This window comes from Drosophila takahashii, chromosome 2R, assembly GCF_030179915.1.
Source record: "Drosophila takahashii strain IR98-3 E-12201 chromosome 2R, DtakHiC1v2, whole genome shotgun sequence".
Lineage (NCBI taxonomy): Eukaryota > Metazoa > Arthropoda > Insecta > Diptera > Drosophilidae > Drosophila > Drosophila takahashii.
Genome location: NC_091679.1, coordinates 39,545,250 through 39,563,946, shown reverse-complemented (window position 1 = coordinate 39,563,946; position 18,697 = coordinate 39,545,250). Strand labels below are relative to the sequence as shown.

The 18,697-nt window shown below is 44.6% G+C and overlaps 7 protein-coding genes across 10 annotated transcripts; 1 reads left to right on the top strand and 6 right to left on the bottom strand.

The window, feature by feature from the left end:
• Window positions 1-24: 24 nt before the first annotated feature.
• Blos1 (biogenesis of lysosome-related organelles complex 1 subunit 1) lies at window positions 25-1,098 on the top strand. The gene is made up of 2 exons (XM_017142506.3): window positions 25-182; window positions 238-1,098. The coding sequence occupies exons 1-2, from the start codon at window positions 122-124 to the stop codon at window positions 609-611; spliced, it is 435 nt and encodes a 144-aa protein (XP_016997995.1). The 5' UTR covers window positions 25-121; the 3' UTR covers window positions 612-1,098.
• Window position 1,099: 1 nt separating this feature from the next.
• tra2 (transformer 2) lies at window positions 1,100-3,072 on the bottom strand. Of its 3 annotated transcripts, none has more exons than XM_017142500.3 (7): window positions 2,925-3,072; window positions 2,807-2,856; window positions 2,681-2,752; window positions 2,129-2,264; window positions 1,936-2,064; window positions 1,309-1,681; window positions 1,100-1,241 (listed from the first exon to the last, which is right to left on the bottom strand). In XM_017142500.3, exons 1-7 carry the CDS (start codon window positions 2,925-2,927, stop codon window positions 1,219-1,221), a joined length of 786 nt encoding a protein of 261 aa, XP_016997989.2. In that variant the 5' UTR covers window positions 2,928-3,072; the 3' UTR covers window positions 1,100-1,218. The 3 variants fall into 3 exon arrangements, with proteins under 3 accessions (XP_016997989.2, XP_016997988.2, XP_070068332.1); XM_017142499.3 differs by having other exon boundaries at window positions 2,681-2,755; window positions 2,925-3,071; XM_070212231.1 differs by lacking the exons at window positions 2,681-2,752; window positions 2,807-2,856; window positions 2,925-3,072 and adding an exon at window positions 2,465-2,604.
• Window positions 3,073-3,257: 185 nt separating this feature from the next.
• LOC108058023 (uncharacterized) lies at window positions 3,258-4,031 on the bottom strand. Its single transcript, XM_070213746.1, has 2 exons — window positions 3,858-4,031; window positions 3,258-3,797 (listed from the first exon to the last, which is right to left on the bottom strand). Exons 1-2 carry the CDS (start codon window positions 3,889-3,891, stop codon window positions 3,328-3,330), a joined length of 504 nt encoding a protein of 167 aa, XP_070069847.1. The 5' UTR covers window positions 3,892-4,031; the 3' UTR covers window positions 3,258-3,327.
• Window positions 4,032-4,122: 91 nt separating this feature from the next.
• On the bottom strand, window positions 4,123-4,726 carry LOC108058025 (uncharacterized). The gene is made up of 2 exons (XM_017142505.3): window positions 4,678-4,726; window positions 4,123-4,622 (listed from the first exon to the last, which is right to left on the bottom strand). The coding sequence occupies exons 1-2, from the start codon at window positions 4,679-4,681 to the stop codon at window positions 4,123-4,125; spliced, it is 504 nt and encodes a 167-aa protein (XP_016997994.2). The 5' UTR covers window positions 4,682-4,726.
• Window positions 4,699-5,456, bottom strand: LOC108058024 (uncharacterized). Its single transcript, XM_017142504.3, has 2 exons — window positions 5,351-5,456; window positions 4,699-5,291 (listed from the first exon to the last, which is right to left on the bottom strand). The coding sequence occupies exons 1-2, from the start codon at window positions 5,364-5,366 to the stop codon at window positions 4,804-4,806; spliced, it is 504 nt and encodes a 167-aa protein (XP_016997993.1). The 5' UTR covers window positions 5,367-5,456; the 3' UTR covers window positions 4,699-4,803.
• Window positions 5,457-5,873: 417 nt separating this feature from the next.
• Window positions 5,874-6,624, bottom strand: LOC108057981 (uncharacterized). The gene is made up of 2 exons (XM_017142459.3): window positions 6,476-6,624; window positions 5,874-6,416 (listed from the first exon to the last, which is right to left on the bottom strand). Exons 1-2 carry the CDS (start codon window positions 6,489-6,491, stop codon window positions 5,926-5,928), a joined length of 507 nt encoding a protein of 168 aa, XP_016997948.2. The 5' UTR covers window positions 6,492-6,624; the 3' UTR covers window positions 5,874-5,925.
• A 141-nt stretch (window positions 6,625-6,765) lies between these two features.
• On the bottom strand, window positions 6,766-17,626 carry Su(var)2-HP2. Of its 2 annotated transcripts, XM_017142520.3 has the most exons (9): window positions 17,493-17,626; window positions 17,093-17,422; window positions 16,711-17,025; window positions 16,498-16,644; window positions 16,111-16,416; window positions 11,747-15,988; window positions 11,582-11,653; window positions 8,035-11,525; window positions 6,766-7,385 (listed from the first exon to the last, which is right to left on the bottom strand). In XM_017142520.3, exons 1-9 carry the CDS (start codon window positions 17,539-17,541, stop codon window positions 6,948-6,950), a joined length of 9,390 nt encoding a protein of 3,129 aa, XP_016998009.2. In that variant the 5' UTR covers window positions 17,542-17,626; the 3' UTR covers window positions 6,766-6,947. The 2 variants fall into 2 exon arrangements, with proteins under 2 accessions (XP_016998009.2, XP_070070285.1); XM_070214184.1 differs by lacking the exons at window positions 11,747-15,988; window positions 16,111-16,416.
• Window positions 17,627-18,697: the final 1,071 nt, after the last annotated feature.

Genomic DNA, 18,697 nt, shown 5'->3' with positions numbered 1-18,697 from the left:
TGGCCTATCGACAAGTCCTATCGATGGAGAGAGCTTCATCTCTAGCAGAGCAGCTGATCTGGTTTGTTTTGGCCAAAAATTGTTTTTTCCTTGCTTTTGTTTACAAAGAAAAACGTTAAATATGTTGACTTCCATGGTTAAGGAGCATCACAAGGAGCAGGTGAAGCGGAAACAAGAGCAGGGTAAGGAATTTACTAAGTTTCTAAGCTTAGAAGTACTCACAATCTAGTTTTCCAGAGGTGCGTCGCAAGGAGGCCATAGAAGCCTCCAACGAGCTGACCCAATCCCTGGTGGACACCCTCAATGTGGGCGTGGCCCAGGCCTACTTGAACCAAAAGCGCCTGGATGCGGAGGCCAAGCAACTGCACATGGGAGCCACCAACTTCGCCAAGCAGACGCACCAATGGCTGCAGATGATTGATCAGTTCAGCAGCGCCCTCAAGGAACTGGGCGACGTGGAGAACTGGGCACGCAGCATCGAGGGGGACATGCATGTGATAAACCAGAGCCTGGAACTGGCCTACAAAGCCTCCCGGGCGACACAGGCCACGAGTGGAACAGGAGAGGCTTCGACTTCAGCGGCAGCAAAACCAAACCCAAGTGCTACATGAAAAATTGTAGGTTTAGTCGCCAAGCATTTTTCCAGATAATTCATTATATGTTTAACTCGTTTCCTGGAGAGATCCTATCCTTTCCTATAACTAACTATTTAAGGTATATTATTAAGCTTCAGGAATTTGATGGAAATATATGTGAAAACGTTTCCTACTCTTAAATAAAATAAATAAAACCCCAAACTTTTCTGTACAATTTCAATTTTATTTTGTACTTGCTGCACAATTACATTTATAGTTAAAATTAGTTTAGTTTTGTTATCATTATCAGTTTGCTGCGGTTCCTTTAAAATACATATCACAATCTATGCGGACCTCTGTATGTAATGTTGGTATTGGATTTGATATTTACAAACTACGTTTTTGTACAGCATCAATAATGGTTAACGAATATTTATGATTAGAAGCGGTTTTTGGGGTGAATAATGGATTTCGAAATTAGTCTAGGTGCGAGCTGTTCGCCAACCAAATGCCATAGATGGGATGGTTTCACCAAAAACACAATATTTCAGTCGTATGCTCCTCCGCAGGCCGTTTGACACAATCCAGTTGGCCGATTAGAAGCACGAGTTAAGGAAGTGGGCCTCGTTAGCTCCACTGCGCACTAATAGCGCGATGAAATGCGACCTGAGTGGGCAAACAAAAATTATAAATTAAAGATCTTGATCAACAAGAATCCCAAGAAATCACTTACGAGTTTGAGGAGAACGTGAGCGGCTGTAGCTTTTGTTGCGGGTGTAGCGATGGCGACTGGAACTCCTGCGGTAGCTACGTTCGTAGCGATCGTTGCGGTAGTTACTCCTATTGCGGTCGGTGGGCGAAACGGAACGCTCGCGTTCGCGACGTCGTCCTCCTCCTCGTGGCGAACGGGAGCGTCCCGAGGTTCCGTTGCGCGACGGACGACCCATGTAGACACCCGGAGTAGGAGTATGAGCCCGTTGGGTTATAGAGTAGTCGACGCGAATGCGACGATCATCGACCTCCATGCCGGAACAAGCGTCCTTGGCCACACGGGCGTCCTCGAGATTCTCAAAGTAAATGAAGCAAAAGCCCCGCGAACGATGTGTCTGTGGGGGAAAAGATTTCAAAGAGAGTTTTAGTAAAAATATAAATAAATTAGCCATTAAACTGGGATAAACATTATGCAGATGTGACAGCAAGCCTTTTGCTTTTAGTTTGGACTACACACAAAAGCACACAATCGCCGTCTACTATAATCTAGCCAGAAATAAAGGTAAATCTGCAGGGCTTAAGCAGATTTTTCACTCAAAGTTATTCGGGCGGGAGTTGTCTTAATAGAGAACTTTAAAACCACTCTTACATGTGCATCGATGACCATTTGGATGCGCTCGATGGGTCCGTACTTGTTGAAGAGCTCGCGAACCTTGTGCTGCGAGGTGTTGGTGTTCAGGCCGAAGACTCCGATGCAACGACTGGCCTGGGGATGTTCCTGCAAAGGCAGAAAACTCCGTTTTAGTAAACAAGAGCCAAGATTTATGATCCGGTTGACCTACGCGAGCCTTGTGCATCCTCTGGCGATCGCGATCGCGGGAGGAGCGTCGTCGGGACTGATGAGCCGGCGACTGGGAGCCGGAACGCGAACGGGAGCGCTGGTGGCGCTGACGGCTGCCATAGTAATCAAAGTCCGACCTTGATTTGGTGTGGAATGGAATGGGATTAGTTTATCTTGCGGTTCGTTCTTGCGAATCTTGCTAATTGACAGTTGGAAAATTGTGTATTTCGTGTAGCTTGACAATTTCAATTCAATTCTATTCGAACTATGTATTTCGGAACTATTCTTCGGCTGTTGGACGGGCAAAAACAAGTTAGTGTTTCAATGCGTTTCTTACATAGCAAGTTGGGTTTTGCTTTCCTCCAAATCTATAAATTAAAATCGGCTAAGCGTCTTTCTCGGCTGAAAGGTGAATCCAAATGAAAGGCAAAGTTCCCCAAATGACAGTTGAGTACTTTTCCCAACTGCTACTCGATGCCAGTCGATGCCACTCGGTGTCAAAAGGGGTATCGTTTAGGAGGGGCTCGGCCCTCGAATGTGTGTACACATTTACCTGCGGTCCTTGTGTCCCGAGGAAGTTGTCCTGGCTGACGAGGATGAAGCGGACCGTTTGTTCTTGTAGCTACTGCTGCAATTGAATAGCTTAGTTTTCTATTTTCTTAAGGAGTTTTTAACTTACCTGTCGAACTTGCGATGTAAATAGTTTCGCTCTTCGGAGGAACGCGAGGACTTTTAGTGGCGGGGAAAAATTTTATTAGTGGGTGAGCACTGCCCGGGTATTCGAGTCCTGTACCTACCATCTTGAAGGGTTCGATTCCCTGCTGTATTGCACACCCAGACAGTGTTTATCAATTAAATGCTGGCCTTTGGCGAGTGTTATTTATTCTGTCTGCGTTTGAGAAGACGCACGCTTCGGCAGGGGTGGCGATAGGCGAGGGCGTGTGTTATCGTGCGTGGGATATCGATAGGAACTTTAACCCTTACTTAAATATTTGAAAATATTTAAGAACTGAAAAGTTTATTAGGCTAACTTTATAACAATTTATTTGCAAAAAAAATCAATGAAATTGTATTACAATTTTTTTATTTTTTTGTTATTTCCATAAATGGGTTAAAAGAAAACTATAGGCGAACTTTTAAGGCCACATTTATTTAAAGCAAAATTACTACTAAATCACAGGGTTAGTCAATCACTAGGAGTTATCTGTATCGGTGATACCACATATGCTTCACCATTACATAGTTGTACAGCCTCTGCTGCTCCTGGTGATGCAGATCCGTAATGGTTTTGACCACTCGCTCGTCGTTAAAGTGGCTCTTTGGAGGGGCTTCCAGCAGGTTTCCGTTGGTAAACCACTTGAGCCCCGAAAAGTGCTTCTTTACACTGGCCCGCAGAGCAGCTCCACTGAAAACTGGGGTGCGATACAGGTCGAACATATTCTTCTTGCCGTACTTCTGGTGGATTTCGTCGACAGTTTTGTCCAGTTCCGGCTGTTTGCAGAAGTAGATAACCCATAGTTTACGCTCAGGCGCCCGCAGATCATTTAAACTAAGAACCCCAAAGAACTCCACTATGTATGGGTTCATTTTCGGGGAGTCACCATTTGGTTTTATGTAGAAAACACGCCTCAAGTGGTTGTCGATTTCCTCTTCCAGGTCGTAATCTGTTTCTGCAGATATTAGTCATCATCAGGTAATGTCAAAATGTGATTTTATGCCATTTTAGTTACCTGAGTTTTTGTCTTTAACTGCGTTGGTCGCCATCTTCTGTAACAATGAGGTAGTGTCTCTTACGTTGTGCTTATGAATGTTACCTTATTTCCTACGCACTGTTCTTAAATACCCCCGAAACTGATATTTCAACTGGCCAGTAATAAATTTGTTTTGTTTACGATTTCCAATTTCACAATAGAGCCAAAAGAGCTTTTGAATGCAACTCTGCTGGCTATCGATAAGAAATAAGCTTTATTTGTTTACATTTAATTATTTACAATTTTAATGCCGGCTAGGGGGTGGTTTTTGATCATTGTACCGCTTAAACCAATCGTGCTGCACCATTATATAGTCAAACAGCCTTCTTTGCTCTTTATCGTGCAAATCTGAAATCATCTTGACAACTCTTTCATCATTATAGTAACTATTTGGAGGCGCCTCCAAGAGATTACCGCTAGTAAACCACTTTAGGTTGGAAAAGTAATCTCTCACGATCCTGCGAAAACCCACTCCGCTAAATGTCGGCTTCTGAAAAATTTCGTACACGTTCTTTTTGCCATATTTCTGGCGTATCCTCTCCACAACTTCTGGAATTTCAGTCCTCAGGCAGCAATAGATGTACCAAAGTTTTCGGTCGGTGGCCTGGGGATCACTAATACTAAAAACTCCAAAGTACTCTACTGCATAAGGATCCAAAGGAATGGATTCTGCCTTTGGCTGCAGATAAAAAAGACGCCTCCAATACTTCTCTAATTTATCCTCAAAGTTGGGTATATTCCCCGCTGTAAGATGACAATTAAAGGTAGTTCAAAATGGGAAGTGAGTCATGGACTTTACCCATTGACAATCGACGATAATCGACTTCCACTCCCAACAAACGTTAACAGAATACTGGTTACAATTTACTCGCAGTCTTGTATTTATAGGTTTGTAGAATTAAATCTTATAGAATAGATGCATCTGTTACGCATTCAGATGCACGTAGGTCCATGTCTTATAAACATTGTTCCTAGACACCAGATAATCGTAATACTTTCTCCTTTCCGCCTGATACAAATCAGCAATTGTGTTTATCACCTTCTCATCATTATAGGGGCTGTCGGGAGGGGCTTCCAAAACATTTCCCTTCACGTACCACTTCAGTCCTCCAAAGTGATTTTTGACTCGGGATCGCATTCCAGCCCCTGTATACACCGGTTTCCGGAACAGCTCGTACATATTCTTTTGTCCATATTTACGATGGATCTGATCCACAGTTTTGTCCACCTGATCCGACGTCGCATAGTAAATATACCATAACTTTCGACGTGGAGCTCTAACATCGGTTAAGCTGAAGACCCCAAAATATTCCACTTCACTTGGATCATACTCATTCGTTGTATCGATTCCTTTAAGGCAGAAAATTCTTCGCATATACGTTTCCATTCGCTTTTCCAAGTCGGGATATGCACCTACAGGTGAAAGATTTCATTATAATATGTTGTTTCTAACATAAACTATTTAGACTTACTGTTGGGTGTGTTCATCTTGGATATCTTGTAGTTAATAATAATGGTTCTTCCCCAGCTCGACTTTTATACATGACTTTGTTTATATTTCACAAGAGCTTTTCGTCAAATATTTCGCCACAAACTGGCAAAGCTTCTATAAAAGCTTATAAATAACGCTATCTTCAATTATTTTCAAAATTGTTTATAATTATTTTATTTAAAAATAAAATGTTATTTTTTTTTTCTTTCTTATTAGTGCGATTGTGGGATAATTGATCAACTATGCAATGTTTACTTCTAAAAAATTTACACTTACAAACTTTAAAACCGTACAGCGATTACAATTTTAACACATTTATTTTTAGAAAAAATTAACGAATGATGCGAAAGGCTTAACGATTTATATTCTTTGCAGTAAGAGTACAATTAAAGGCAGTTCAAGATTTAAGTTGATTCATGGACTTTACCCGTTAACAAACGTCGATAATCGACTTCCACTCCCTAGAAAAGTTAAATAAATAAAATGGTTATAATATACTCGCAGTCTTTTATTTATATCTTTGTAGAAAAATATCTTATAGAATACAATCATCTGTTACACATTAAGACGTTCGTAGGTCCTTGAACGATCCAACACATTGTTCCTAGACACTAGGAAATCGTAGCACTTTCTCCTTTCGGCCTGATACAAATCAGCAATTGTGTTTATCACCTTCTCATCATTATAGGGGCTGTCGGGAGAAGCTTCCAATACGTTTCCTTTCACGTACCACTTCAATCCTCCAAAGTGATTTCTGACTCGGGATCGCATTCCGACCCCTGTGAACACCGGTTTCCTGAACAGCTCGTACATATTCTTTTGTCCATATTTACGATGGATCCGATCCACGGTTTTGTCCAATTGATCCGTCGTCGCATAGTACATATACCATAATTTTCGACGTGGAGCTCTAACATCGGTTAAGCTGAAGACCACAAAATATTCCACTTCATTCGGATCATACTCATTTGTTGTATAGATTTCTTTAAGGTAGAAAATTCTTCGCATATACGTATCCAGTCGCTTTTCCAAGTCGGGATATGCACCTGTAGATAAAATATATCATTATAATACGTTATTTGTAACATAAACTATTCAGACTTACTGTTGGGTGTGTTCATCTTGGATATTTTGTTGTTATTAAATATGGTTCTTCCCCTTCTCGTCTTTTATACATAATTTTGTTTATATTTCACAAGAGCTTTCACTAAATAAGCTTCTGATAAAAGCTATGAATACTGCCATTCAAAATTGTTTATAACTATTTTATTACAAAAAAATAATTTTATTTAAGGTATGTTTTTTATAATTAGTGTGTGTTGTGTGATTTTTTATCAACTATGCAATGTTAACTTCTAAAAATATACACTTACTAACTTCAAAACCGCACATTGATTACAATTTTAATCCATTTATTTTCAGAAAAAATTATTGAATGGTGCGAAAGGTTTAACAAATTCTTCATAATAGAATTACATAATTCTGTTCTTGCGTTCAACGAAATAATTAACTTTTCTTAATTAACTGTGTTAAAGTAACTTAGAATACTTTCCATCTGGTTTATAGTCTTTGCTCCGCTAGATAATAACCTCCGAAGAGTCGTCCAGTTCGCCCTTGATCTCCGTTTCCATGGGCGCTACCGCATTGTTTGAATCGGGCAGGATGCTTTCCTCCGGCTGCAAGGCCTGGTTGATGATAAACACATTCGGATTCGAGGTGCTACTGAGACTCATTCCGGCGGGGGCTACAACTGGGGCGGCATCTGGTACTGTACTGGGTGTCGCTCTTGGTTTCGTCGGAGCTCGTGTAGTGGATGCTGGTGCCGCGGGTGATGGTGTCGTCTTGGTCTGAGTGACCGTTCTTATCGGCGTGGTTTTCTTCTTGCATAGCACCTGCCTCTGCACAGTTGCCGGCTGATTAATGGACGTCACAGTGCCCTGTGCCGCTTGTTTATTTTTGGGGATCACTTTTGGCGCTGGCTTGTTCATAGACACCGTCGTGTTCAGATTGACAATCTGTGGGTGGACATTATGGGTTAGTAATGTAAAGGCTTTTTATACCCTTGCAGAATGTATTATGATTTCGGTCAGACGTGTCGATCTAGCCATGTCCGTCTGTCCGTCCGTCTGTCTGTCCGTTTCTACGCAAACTAGTCTCTCAGTTTTTAAGCTATCGGGTTGAAACTTTAATTCGGAACCAACCGGATCGGACAACTATATCCTATAGCTCCCATAGGAATAATCGGAAAACTAATGGGAAAAAATTCTAGCTTCGGTTTTTTTTGAAATATTACCTTCTACTTTTGTAAACAATGTTTTTTATATATTTCTGAATTTCGGATAAAATTTGCAAAAAATCGGACGACTATATCATATAGCTCCCATAGGAACGATCGGAAAATTAATGGGGAAATAATATGAAATCAATTTTAGCTTCTTTGGTTTTTATTGTATTCTCCCCTACTCTAGGATATGACCCTTTTTTAATATTTCCGAATTTCGAATTAAATTCAACAAAAATCGGACAACTTTATTATATAGCTGCCATAGGAAGATCAGGAAAAAATAATGTCAAAATAATAGGAAATTTAAAATTTTTGCGATTTGTAAATTAATAGGAATGATCTGCAAGGGTTCTCTTGTTTCTCATAAAATATATATTTACCTGACTGGCGTTTCCTCCGACACTCTTTCTTCCTCCCTGCGTGGAACGCAACTGCACCTTTGCTGCCGCTGCTGTCGAGGATGTAGATGCTCTTGCAGGCGTGCTGGTGGCAGCCGGAGCAGCCTTTCGCCCCACAGTCGGTGGCTTCGCGGTTGGACACTGAAAGCCAATGATATTCTTGTCCGCATCGTAGAGGGGAACGCTGGTGGGAAGGGAGCTGCGCGGAGTTGGCGTATCGGAGGCAGAGGCGGTGCTGGAGCTCACGATGCTTTTGGAAAGCGAAGAGCTGGTAGATGCGATGGGAAGCAAGGGATTAGCAGCGATGGGAGTCGCAGAGCTAATTTGCGGCTGCGGCAAAGGCGTACTCGTGCTGGTGACCTTGTTTAGATAATGCACGTAGTTCTCCAACAACTTGGTGCCCACATCCACGTCGATGGCCATCAGCGAGCTGGTCCTCACGATCTCCTCAATGGTGCTCTGTCTCTCGGCCACCGTTAAGTTGGCGGCCCGCCGGCTGAGAGTCTGGAGAACCAGATCGAACGCTTGAACCTTTGCCTGCAGCTCCACTCGCTGCTGGTCCGCAGGGCAAATTGGTGGCAACTGGATGAGTGTCGGCGGCAGATTGGCTGCCATCGAGGAGCTGGCTGTGGCCGGAATAACAGCGCCTGGTTGTGAAGTTCTCTTCGTTATGCCTCGCGACAACTGGGAAACTACTGGAGGAGCTGGATCAGATGGAACAGCGGAAGGGAACTGGGATGTATCCATGGTTGTGGGAATGCTGGAGGAATCTGGTTTCGTTGGGGCAACAGGAGCGGGAGGAATACTTTGTATAATCGGTGGAGGAGCTTCGGAAGCGGGCGTCTGACCAGAAGCCGGAATAGAATCACTCAAATCCTTCGCTTTACCCATCAAGTCCATCTTAGCTCGCACCTTGCTGGGAAGATTCTTCTCCCCCTTGGAGATTAACTTGGTGGTAATGACCAGGAACTGCGGCACCTCCAGCACCGGCACCTCGGCGGTCGAATGCAGGCGCGTGAAATCAATGGCCCGCATCGGCCCATCCAGATTTGGACAGCAAAAGTCCAGGCCCACGTCGTCGTACGCTCGCTTGTAGCGCATCGGGTACAGGAAGGAGAACATCTTGGTCTGGCCAACGGAATTGGGATTGCCGCCGGCACTGGCCGAGGGAATCAAATGGGAGGCACTCACGCGCGAGGAAGTGGAAGCAGCCAAGTTGTTGATTTGAATGGTGGTGGGGGGGCCAGTGTCCTCAATCCCCGATAGTGGTGGCGGTGCTACTGGTGCTTCTGTTGCTGCCACAGGCAAGGGCACCATAAGTGGATCCTCGTCCATGGGCTCCGGCGGAGCATCCTCTGGCTCGCTCTTCACCTCTGGAATCGGAACGGGAAGTGGCATCAACTTGGCGTGATACTGTATCACCCGTCGCTGGTTCTCCAGTTTCTTGGCGTTCTCTGAAAGCGTTGCGTCGCTGGGAAGATCTTTTTCGGTCAGCGGATAAATAGCGGTTTTCAATGTGGTTTTAGCTGGTTGCGTTGCCTTCTGGGCTTTCACAGATGCAGATGGAGGAGCAGCTGGAGCTGCGGTTGAAGAAGCTGGCTTAACAACAGTCGCTGCAGGATCTGCCTGGGGCTGCCGCATTGATTCCGACATGGACTCTGCCGCAGAATCTGTTTCCGAGGTCTCACGGGTTGGTGCAAGTAGTTTCCGTAAGCCTGCCTGTTTCTCGCGGTTCTTCTTCTCCTGTAGCCACTGGTTGAAGGGGCTGCGATTTATTCTAACGCGAAGTTTGCGTACTTTACCCAGCTGCTCAGCTGGTTTAGTCGTAGGAGAAACGGCTAGTGGATCAACGGTGGAGCTGGTGGAAGTTATTTTCACTGGGAATGCCAAAAAACCAGGCAAATCCTCATCAGGCTGCTCTCTGGGTCGCTTTGCAATGGCCAGTTCATTGGCGTCCGCAGCTTCTTCGGCTTTTCTTTTCATAGCGGGTTGCCCCTTCTTACCGCCACGTCCACGAGACTTGAAAGTCTTCTCCAAGGAAGATTCCATCATCGGTAGCTGTTGCTCCGAATCATTTCGCTGCATGGGAGTTGGTGTGGGAGCCAATGATCTGTTGGTGCTGGCAGCTCGTGTCATATGAACAGACTTATTTAAGCTAAATTGCCGAGAAGACACAGTTACGGGTCTTTCAGATTTATCGCGGGAAGAATCCCGCGAGTCGGTGGCCGTTTCAACGTCCGAGGAAGGTAACTCCGGCTTGGCTTTCGACTTGCGCGGATCGGGTTTGGTTTTCTTGACGGACCCGCGACCCCTGACCGTTGTCACAATTGTCTCGGCTGGGACTCTCTTGACAATTTCCTCGTCCGTAGCCGCTTTAGGAGGAGCCTCAGATTTCCGGGCTTCGCTTTTCGTGGCGGCATCTTTTTGAGATACTAATTTACGAGCATTTGCAGGCAAAGAAGATCCCTCAGATTTCCTGGCTTCGGTTTTCTTGGCGACATCTGTTTGCGGGATTTGTTCCCGAGCAGCTGCAGTTAAAGAAGCTCCTGCTGATTTCCTGGCTTCGACTTTTTTAGAACGATCCACTTGAGGCGGCGCTTTACGGGGATTTAATTCTCCCGAAGATGCCTCTGACTTCCTGCTTTCAGTTTTCTTAGGAGCTTCCGACTGCGGTAGTGGTTTCCGCCCAGTCGCAGCTGAAGAAACAGATTTCTTTGATGGCTCTGCAGCTTCCTCCGACTTTGCAGGTTTTCCCTGAGTGCCTTGTGATGTGGTTTTCTTCTTCACCTCCGCTTTCTTAATGACCTCAGATTTCTTATTGGCTTCAGTTTTCTTAATCTGTGCCTTTCGCGGCAAAATTGGCGACGTTTCGGGAGTGGAACCAGGAGTTTTAGAAGCCTCTGCTGCAGTTTCGCTTGAAGAGACCACAGAAACCGATATGTTAACCTTCCTCGGAGCAGCCGACGATGCATCATCCTTTTGAGATTCAATTTTCTTGCTGGCTGGTAAGGATTTCTTAGTCATCACAATGGAGGAGCTTAGTGCCGGCTGATCGCCGTCCTTGTTTTCATCGGCATCCGATTTGTTCAAGGATTTCTTGCTTGTCACAGGAGAACCATCCACTGGTTTTTGTAGACCAAGAGTGGAGCTGAGAAGGGTCTGCACCAAAGGTTTCTTGACCGCCGCAGTTGGACTACCAGGGTTCATCGCCTTCCTGGGAGGTGGTGGTAGTATGATATGCCTGGTGATCTCAACGTGTTTAGATTCCCTGACCGTCGACTTCCTTTCCGCTTGAGATGTTTTTGCCACCTCGCTTTTGGTTTCCTTAATCGGCGGCTTTGTGGATGACATGATGGTCTCGTTACCAATAATAGAGATGAATTTGGACTTTGAATTGGCTTTGGTTTCAGGATCAACTTTGGAGCGTTTAAGGGTAGGTCGCTCTTCTTCCTCGCGTAGTTGGCGTCGGCGAACTGAAATGAAAATAGATATGAATATTTATATAAATTATAAAAATATATAGACTCACTTTGTTTGACCAGTTCTTGTCTTTCAGTTGCCGACTTCTCCATATTTTGGCGTTGCTTTCGCCTAGCAGCTTCTGTATAAAGAGAAAGGATTAAAAGGAAAATATTCATTAGATGCGTTTAAATACGAATATTGATTAAATGTAAGGATTAGGCAAGCTATTAACCATCTGGCTGTGAGGAATCCGCTTCCCGCTTGCGCAAACTGCGCTTTACCACTGCGCTGGAAGTGCTGGCCTCGGGATCGTCTGTGACACTTGTTGTTTCCGTTGAGTCGGGGATTGGGCTTTGAGCGGGTTCATCATCATCCGTAACATCGGTTTCGGGTTGCTCCTCAATCGGTACAAGATTTGGTATCTCCTCCGAATCACTGTCCTCCTCTTTGGAGGGTGATTCTTCGTTCAAGACTTCATTATCTGAGTTTTGATCTGTAGGGGTTTCCTCTTCTTGACTTTCCCCTTTTGGTTGTTCATCTTTTGGCACTTCCTCTTTAGGCAATTCCTCGTTTAAGGTATCCTCCGCTTGCTCCGTCATAGTTATAGAACTACTCTCCTCATTATTTGATTCCTGGACAACATGAGCACTATCTTTTGGCTCGACGGCTTCAGAGGATCCTTCTGTGATGGGTTCTTCCCCCTTGGCAGGAGTTTCTATATCTTCGGAGACTTGGTCGTGTTTTGTTTCTAGTTTATCTTCTAATTCATTTGCAGTGTCATTTTCCTCGTTCTCCGGTGCTTCCTTAGGAACTTCTTCATTTAGGATTGGCTTAGTTTCAGGAACCGGATCGGATTTAGGAACAGAAACGGTAACCGTTTCTTGAACAGGATCAGGATCAGGATAAGTTTCACCAGAAGGAACCGCCGTCTCATTATCCCATTGCTCGGGAAACGCATTTTCTTCGGTGCTCTCAATAATTCTGTTTAATCGCTTTGTTTTGACGGGAGTTTTCTTTAGGACGGAAGATTTCTTTACAACTTTTGGGAAATTAGATGTGGGAGTTCTTTTAATCAAAATTCGAAGCTTGCGACAGGAGACTTTGGGAGTACTCAGTTCTGTTTGGTTTGTAGAGGTCAAGGATTCAGATGCTAGACTAGGACTATCCTCAGGCTTCTTAGCCCCCCTAGGACCACGATTTTTGGATTTCGATGATTTTTTATTTGTACTGAAGGTCTTTTTGGTTTGGTCACTGCTTGTTGTCGGAGTAGTTGGTAAATCCGTCTGCGAATTCTCTGTAGAGGTACTCGGGAGAATGGCCGCGCAACTTTCTGGCGAAGCTTCAGCTGGCACCGAAACCGAGTCCAAAACTTCATTTTCGTTGTTAGATGTGCTTTTCAACTCGACTGGTTTCTGTACGATTTCCGAAGATTCCAAAGTCGAGGGTGATGACGTTATTTTGTTTCTTTTATTCGTTAAGTATGTTTTCGTTGGGGTTTTTCCAAACCGAAATGAAGGTTCGGGTTCTTCTTGGCTGGAATCGGAAGGCGCAGGGTTATCGTTTTCGTTTGGCTCAGTAGTAATTAAAGCATCCTCAGGATCCTCAACGGTTACTGCCTGCCTACGCTTTCTAATCCTTCCACTTTCTAGTCTCGAGATTTTCTGTTTGTCCTTTGATTCTTCCGGGTTTTCAGCGGAGGCAATTGATTCAGAAGATGTTGGTTGATCTGTTTCCATACTTAGCTGTGAACCCGCCTCCTTCTCGGTTTCAGCTATGTTTAAAGAGTCATCGGGGACTTCAGAGCATTCAGAAGATGTAGGTTTATCGGTTTGCTCCTCTGTATCCGATTCAGCAGTTTTCTCTGTGGGTTTTTTATCCGTCGAAATCTTAGAAACATCTTGTGCAGAGTCCTTTGGAATTGCATCCAATTCTGCGTCTGAGGGAACAGCTTTCGTTGTGTCTAATTCGACCTCCGGCTTTTTCGTATTTTTCTCAAGATCCGATTCCATTTGACTATCAGATTTTTCATCACTACTTTGACTCATTTTTGATTTTCTTTTATTTTCCTTGTCAGTTTGTTTGACAACGGGTTCTAGGGACTTATTGGCTTGCTCTTCAGTTTGATCTTTTTTGGAAGGTTTTTCCTTTGAAGTCACTCTTCTTCCAGTAGAATGAGATTTGGCCGGTGGACTTTCGTCCTTTTGAGACTTGGCTGCTTCAACTATTGCCTTGTCTTTACGGCTTAATCTGCCAGAAGTTGGCTCTTCCTTTTCCTCACTTTTAGGTGCAATTTGTTCGGAAGGCGTTTCGCTATCAGGTTTGCGTTTTTCCTGCAGCGTTCTTCGGGTTTTTCTGGGACTGGTGGGCTTTTCTTCAACCTGTGCCGTATCAGTTTCCCTCGCTTTGGATTGTTCTACATCTGCTGGTGGGTCTGGAGGCAATAGAAGTTCGGTCTTTTCGTCTTTCAGCTCTGATTCGCTTGAGGTTGAATATTCTTCAGCGCACTTTGAGGTAGATGGAAGCTCTTCGTTTGAATCCGCAGTTGTAGCCTTACTTTCTGCTCCCTGAGTTCTCCTGGTTTTATTTGACTTCAATGGCCTACCCTTGCCTCTTTTTATTTCAGGTGCGCTATCGTTCAGCTTTTCTTCTGCCAGTTTGGAAGTATCTGCAATTGGATTGTCTTCAGTTGTTTTGGTTTCCTTTGCAACCTTGGTTTCAGTCTCAGATGGAAGCGATTTTCTTTCTGTTGCATTTTCTTTGGCCAACTTGGAGGTTGTCACTTTCCTTTCAGCCGGAGAGCGTTCTTGTGAGGACTGGCTATCCCCTGCCGATCTTCCCATTCGTGGACTACTTCGTCGCGAGGAATTATCCATAAGAAGAGCAAGTTCAGTTCTCCGTGGCATCTTGGAGCGACTTTCCCGCTGTGTCTGCGGAGCTACTTTATCGGATCGAAGCGCTCTTCTTGCAACGGAACTCTCCAGACCTTCGAGCTCTCTTGATTTCTTGGGCGTATTAGCTGGTGAAGAGGGATTTTGTTTCTTGGCTGGAGAAACTTGGCTAGGAGGAACTTCTGAACATGGTAATAGCTCCTCCTTGGGAGCTTCCTCTTGCTGATTCTGATCGCTAGATACTGCAGGTGGCTCATCCTTAGTAGGCTCTTCATCTGCAGTCTGTATCTCATCTGCACTTTGTTCATCACCTAAAATTTCCTCTTGATCTGGATACGTTTCTTCAGACTGACTGGGATTGTTTGGCACTGACACAGGTTCTAAAATTGTTTCCTGCTCCAGCTCTTTGACAATTTCGATTACAGGATTTTGACCACCTTCTTCTGATGCCACTGTTACCTCGTTTACTTCAATTCCTTTTCCAACTTCGGCGGCCAAGATCTCTTCAGCCAACTTAATGTCCTCAGCCAGCTGTGAATCGCTTTCCTCAAGAATATTTCCAGAGACCTCCTGCGCTTCTACATCAGCATTTGTAAGTTCAGTTGGTAGTTCCATTTCTTTAGTATCTTCAACTGCAGTTTGTACTTCAGTTATTTCTTCCTTTTGATTTTCCTCTTTTCCTGAAACTAACCCCTTATCTTCCAATTCATTTGGATTTGTCGCACTCTCGCTTATTTCGCTGTGATCCTGAGCGGTATCAAATGTTTCGGTAGATGTGTCCATTGCAGCAAGCGGTTCTTTTCCATCTAGCTGATTATCCAAGTCCGGAGCACTTTTGAGATCCGTTTCGTTGTCACATGAAGTCATGTTAATATCATTCTGGGTTAGGTTTTCAATTCCTGCACATTCTTTGGCATTTTCTAACTCGGCTTTTTGTTCATCCTGTTCTAGTGTCTCTTCCAAATTGACCTTCTCCTTAGTCTCCCCTGTCGCCTCGCTGGATTCCACTGGGAGCGGAATTTCCTGTTCCAAGCTTTCGGCTGAATTTTCAATAGCCTCCACCTTTGGTGTCTCCTCCTTTGGAAAATATTTACGAGGCCTTCCGCGTTTCTTTTTGACCGGCACTCCTTCCCCTTCTTGGGCATTCAGGGTCTTTTCCTCCGTGGTTGCCGCTCGACTTTTACGCTGTTTTTTTCCTCGTTTGGGGAAATTCTCGCTCTTCGAACGCCGCAGCTTGTTTCCGGCGGGTTCAGAGTTATCTAGTCGTTCGCTGGAGTAGGTGAGCTTGCGTACATGGCTCTTGCCATGCTGAGTTTCCGAATCCGCTGGGATCTTAGATCTTGATCGGCTGCGCGTCTTCGAGCCGGATCGCTTTTCGAACTCGTGCGAACGCTCCACATCGATCTCCAAGATCTGCTCGGCTAGGTCAAGGCTCATGCGTTCCACAGTCTCAAGCGTGACATTGTCGTCCACATCGTACAGCCTGCGACTTGCACTGGCCTTGCTGGCCGAGGATTTGGCACTGCTGCTGGGCTCCGTTGGCTCCTGATCCCGCTCCCGTTCCTTTTCCTCCTCCTTGTCACTGGCTGTGAAGCGAAAAAAAGGCAGAAAGAGTTACAAATGTAAGAGCGTGGCGGGGTAAACGGGGTTCATGGGGGCGTCCACAGTCAAGAAATGGTCGCCCCAATGGACGTGGGTGCACACTTACCCGCTGATCGGTCATTAGCATGCTTAACCTGTTCGGAGGAAGAGGGTTTCTTTTCGTTGGAGCGGGATTTCCTAGCACTATTGTGTTTCTTATAGATTGGCGGCGCCTCGGCGCAACTGAGATTACTCAAATACGATTGCAGGCGCTCGTAGACGCGGTTCAGAACGGAATCCTGATCGTTCTCAGGCCGCTCATTCAGCGAACTAAGCTCACTCCGCTCATTCTCCGCATTCTCCGCTTGCTCCACATTCTGCTCCCGCTGCGGCTCCTGGCCCTCGTCTTCGGAAACAACAGGTGTCACAGTGTCTACACGGTTTATGTGTGTTTACATATTATGAATATTATCAGAGGGTTGGCAGTATCAACAAGTTAATAACGCTGACTTACCCGCCACCGAAGTGGTCCTGCTGGTGTCCGTTGAAATGTCGATCACCGGTTCGGGATCCTCGTCCTCCGAGTCGCGATCGCCGTAAAAGTCCGATTCGTATTCGTAGGACGAATCGCTGTCCGAGTCGCCATACAAATCGCCCAGATCTGTGGGCAATTACAAAGGGATTAGGCATCGTTAAGGCTATGCTATTCAGGTAGATAATGACTTACTTAAGGGATCTGTTTTGGGCTCGTGCTTCGAGGGCATTAGATCTGATTTCTGTGCCTTTATGATGGTAACTGTCTTGTTTTTGGACGCCAGACTGCTGCCATTTACAGAGCCTTTGCCTTTGGCATTTGGACTACGATTGGGAGCAGTTTTTCCAGCGGAAACAGGCGGTGGCTTCTTGCCATAGTTGCTGCTGCTGCTGTTGCTGTTGCTCTTCGTATGTGGAACATCGCTGTGGGATTTTCTGGCTCCCGCCGCCTGGGAGGTGCTGGGCTTGGGTACAGTCGACCGCTGCGAGGGACGCATAAGGGCTTCGCCTGTAGTGGGAATAAGGTGACTATAAGTTTGAAAATTCAAAGGATAGAGCTATCAAGAGATACCCACCCAGGTCGTCCACCGAATCAAAGGACTCGTAGCGTTCGCGCCGCTTGAAGGGCTTGGATTTGCTGCTCTTGCGACTGAAAAGGGCTTCCAAAGCGTCGTTGGACTCGTCGCTGGAGGAGTAGGGGGAGGGGGAGCGGCGGGCACGTCTGTCCTGGGACTTGGAGCCCGAGCCCGAACCCTCCTGGTCCAGCTCGTCGTCCAGGTACTTCCCGTGGAAGAGCTTCTGGAAGATGTCCGCATCGATCGACGACGAGTTGCTCGAGTCTGACGAAATGCGACGCTGCCGGGAGCCGCCGGCCGCGGAGGCGGGCGGAGCAGCCGATTTGATCCCTGCAATCGCATAAATCACACGCATAAATCACATATCATATTTATAGAATTCAAAAGGGGAAACACTTACCTGGCATTACCAAGTCTTTGTACTCATCTAGATATTCTATGTCCTCCATGTTCAACTTTTCATGTGCGTCGGTGCAATATGCTGTATGTGAAATGCGACGCGTTTCTTGCAAGTAAATCACGCAAAGTGTGATAAACTCATCGGCTGTCTAGCGGGAAGGATAATATACCCATTGGGCGCACCAAACCAAGCACTTTTTTCCCTTTTTTCACCGAAAAAAACCCTCCGAAATCAAGCAAAAATGATGCCGCTGCTATTAACGTGAACGTAGTGCCGATGTGCGAAAATGCCGAAGCGCGCTCTTCAGTATGCCCGTCGCGCGATTTTAAATGCCAGTCGAAGGTTATTTACAGTCTTAATGAAATATTTAACTTTAATTATTGTTTTTCTGCCTTTTCCTATTTACTAATATTGTTTAGTTAGTAATTACTAATTGCGCGTCTAGTTTCTTACGCTTGCCCGGCAAAAATGTCTAAAAATACCCTTTATACAGAGATGCTTGGGATAGTTATCGATATTTTATATTTAGCTTTTTTTCTGGCTATAAAATAAATTGTTGTTTATTTGTGTTTGGGGTGTTCCAAAAACTGAAAAAGTTGGTAATTTGCTTAAAATGTAAATCAAACTGGTGAATAGAAAGCAAAAACCAAAATGGTTTCTGTTAAATTTTGTATTTAGGGTTTTCTATTTTTAGTTGCCAAATTTTTTACAGTTCATTACTACAACAAATATAATTTTTATTTTGGTATGAGCCCAATAAGGCACATTCATTATTAACACGCCTCACAAGAATGGTTATTGATTACATATTGTACGTAATCTAACAAAAAAATGTCGAAATCAGCGGGTCAACAAATATAAAAACCATTAACATATTTAAGGCTTAATTAAGTATTAATGTAACATGATTCAATTCGCACTCCCTTTAGCTGAGTTACGATTATGTTTTGATTTTAAAAAGTGTCCTAACAAATCCGTAATTCGTTTTGAATGCGTCTATATATTCCGTTCAATGTTGTTACTACGATTAACTACGGTTTACTACGATTTACTACGATTAACTACGGTTTACTACTATTTACTACGGTTTACTACGATTTACTACGATTAACTACGGTTTACTACGATTTACTACGATTAACTACGGTTTACTACTATTTACTACGGTTTACTACGATTTACTACGATTTACTACGGTTTACTAC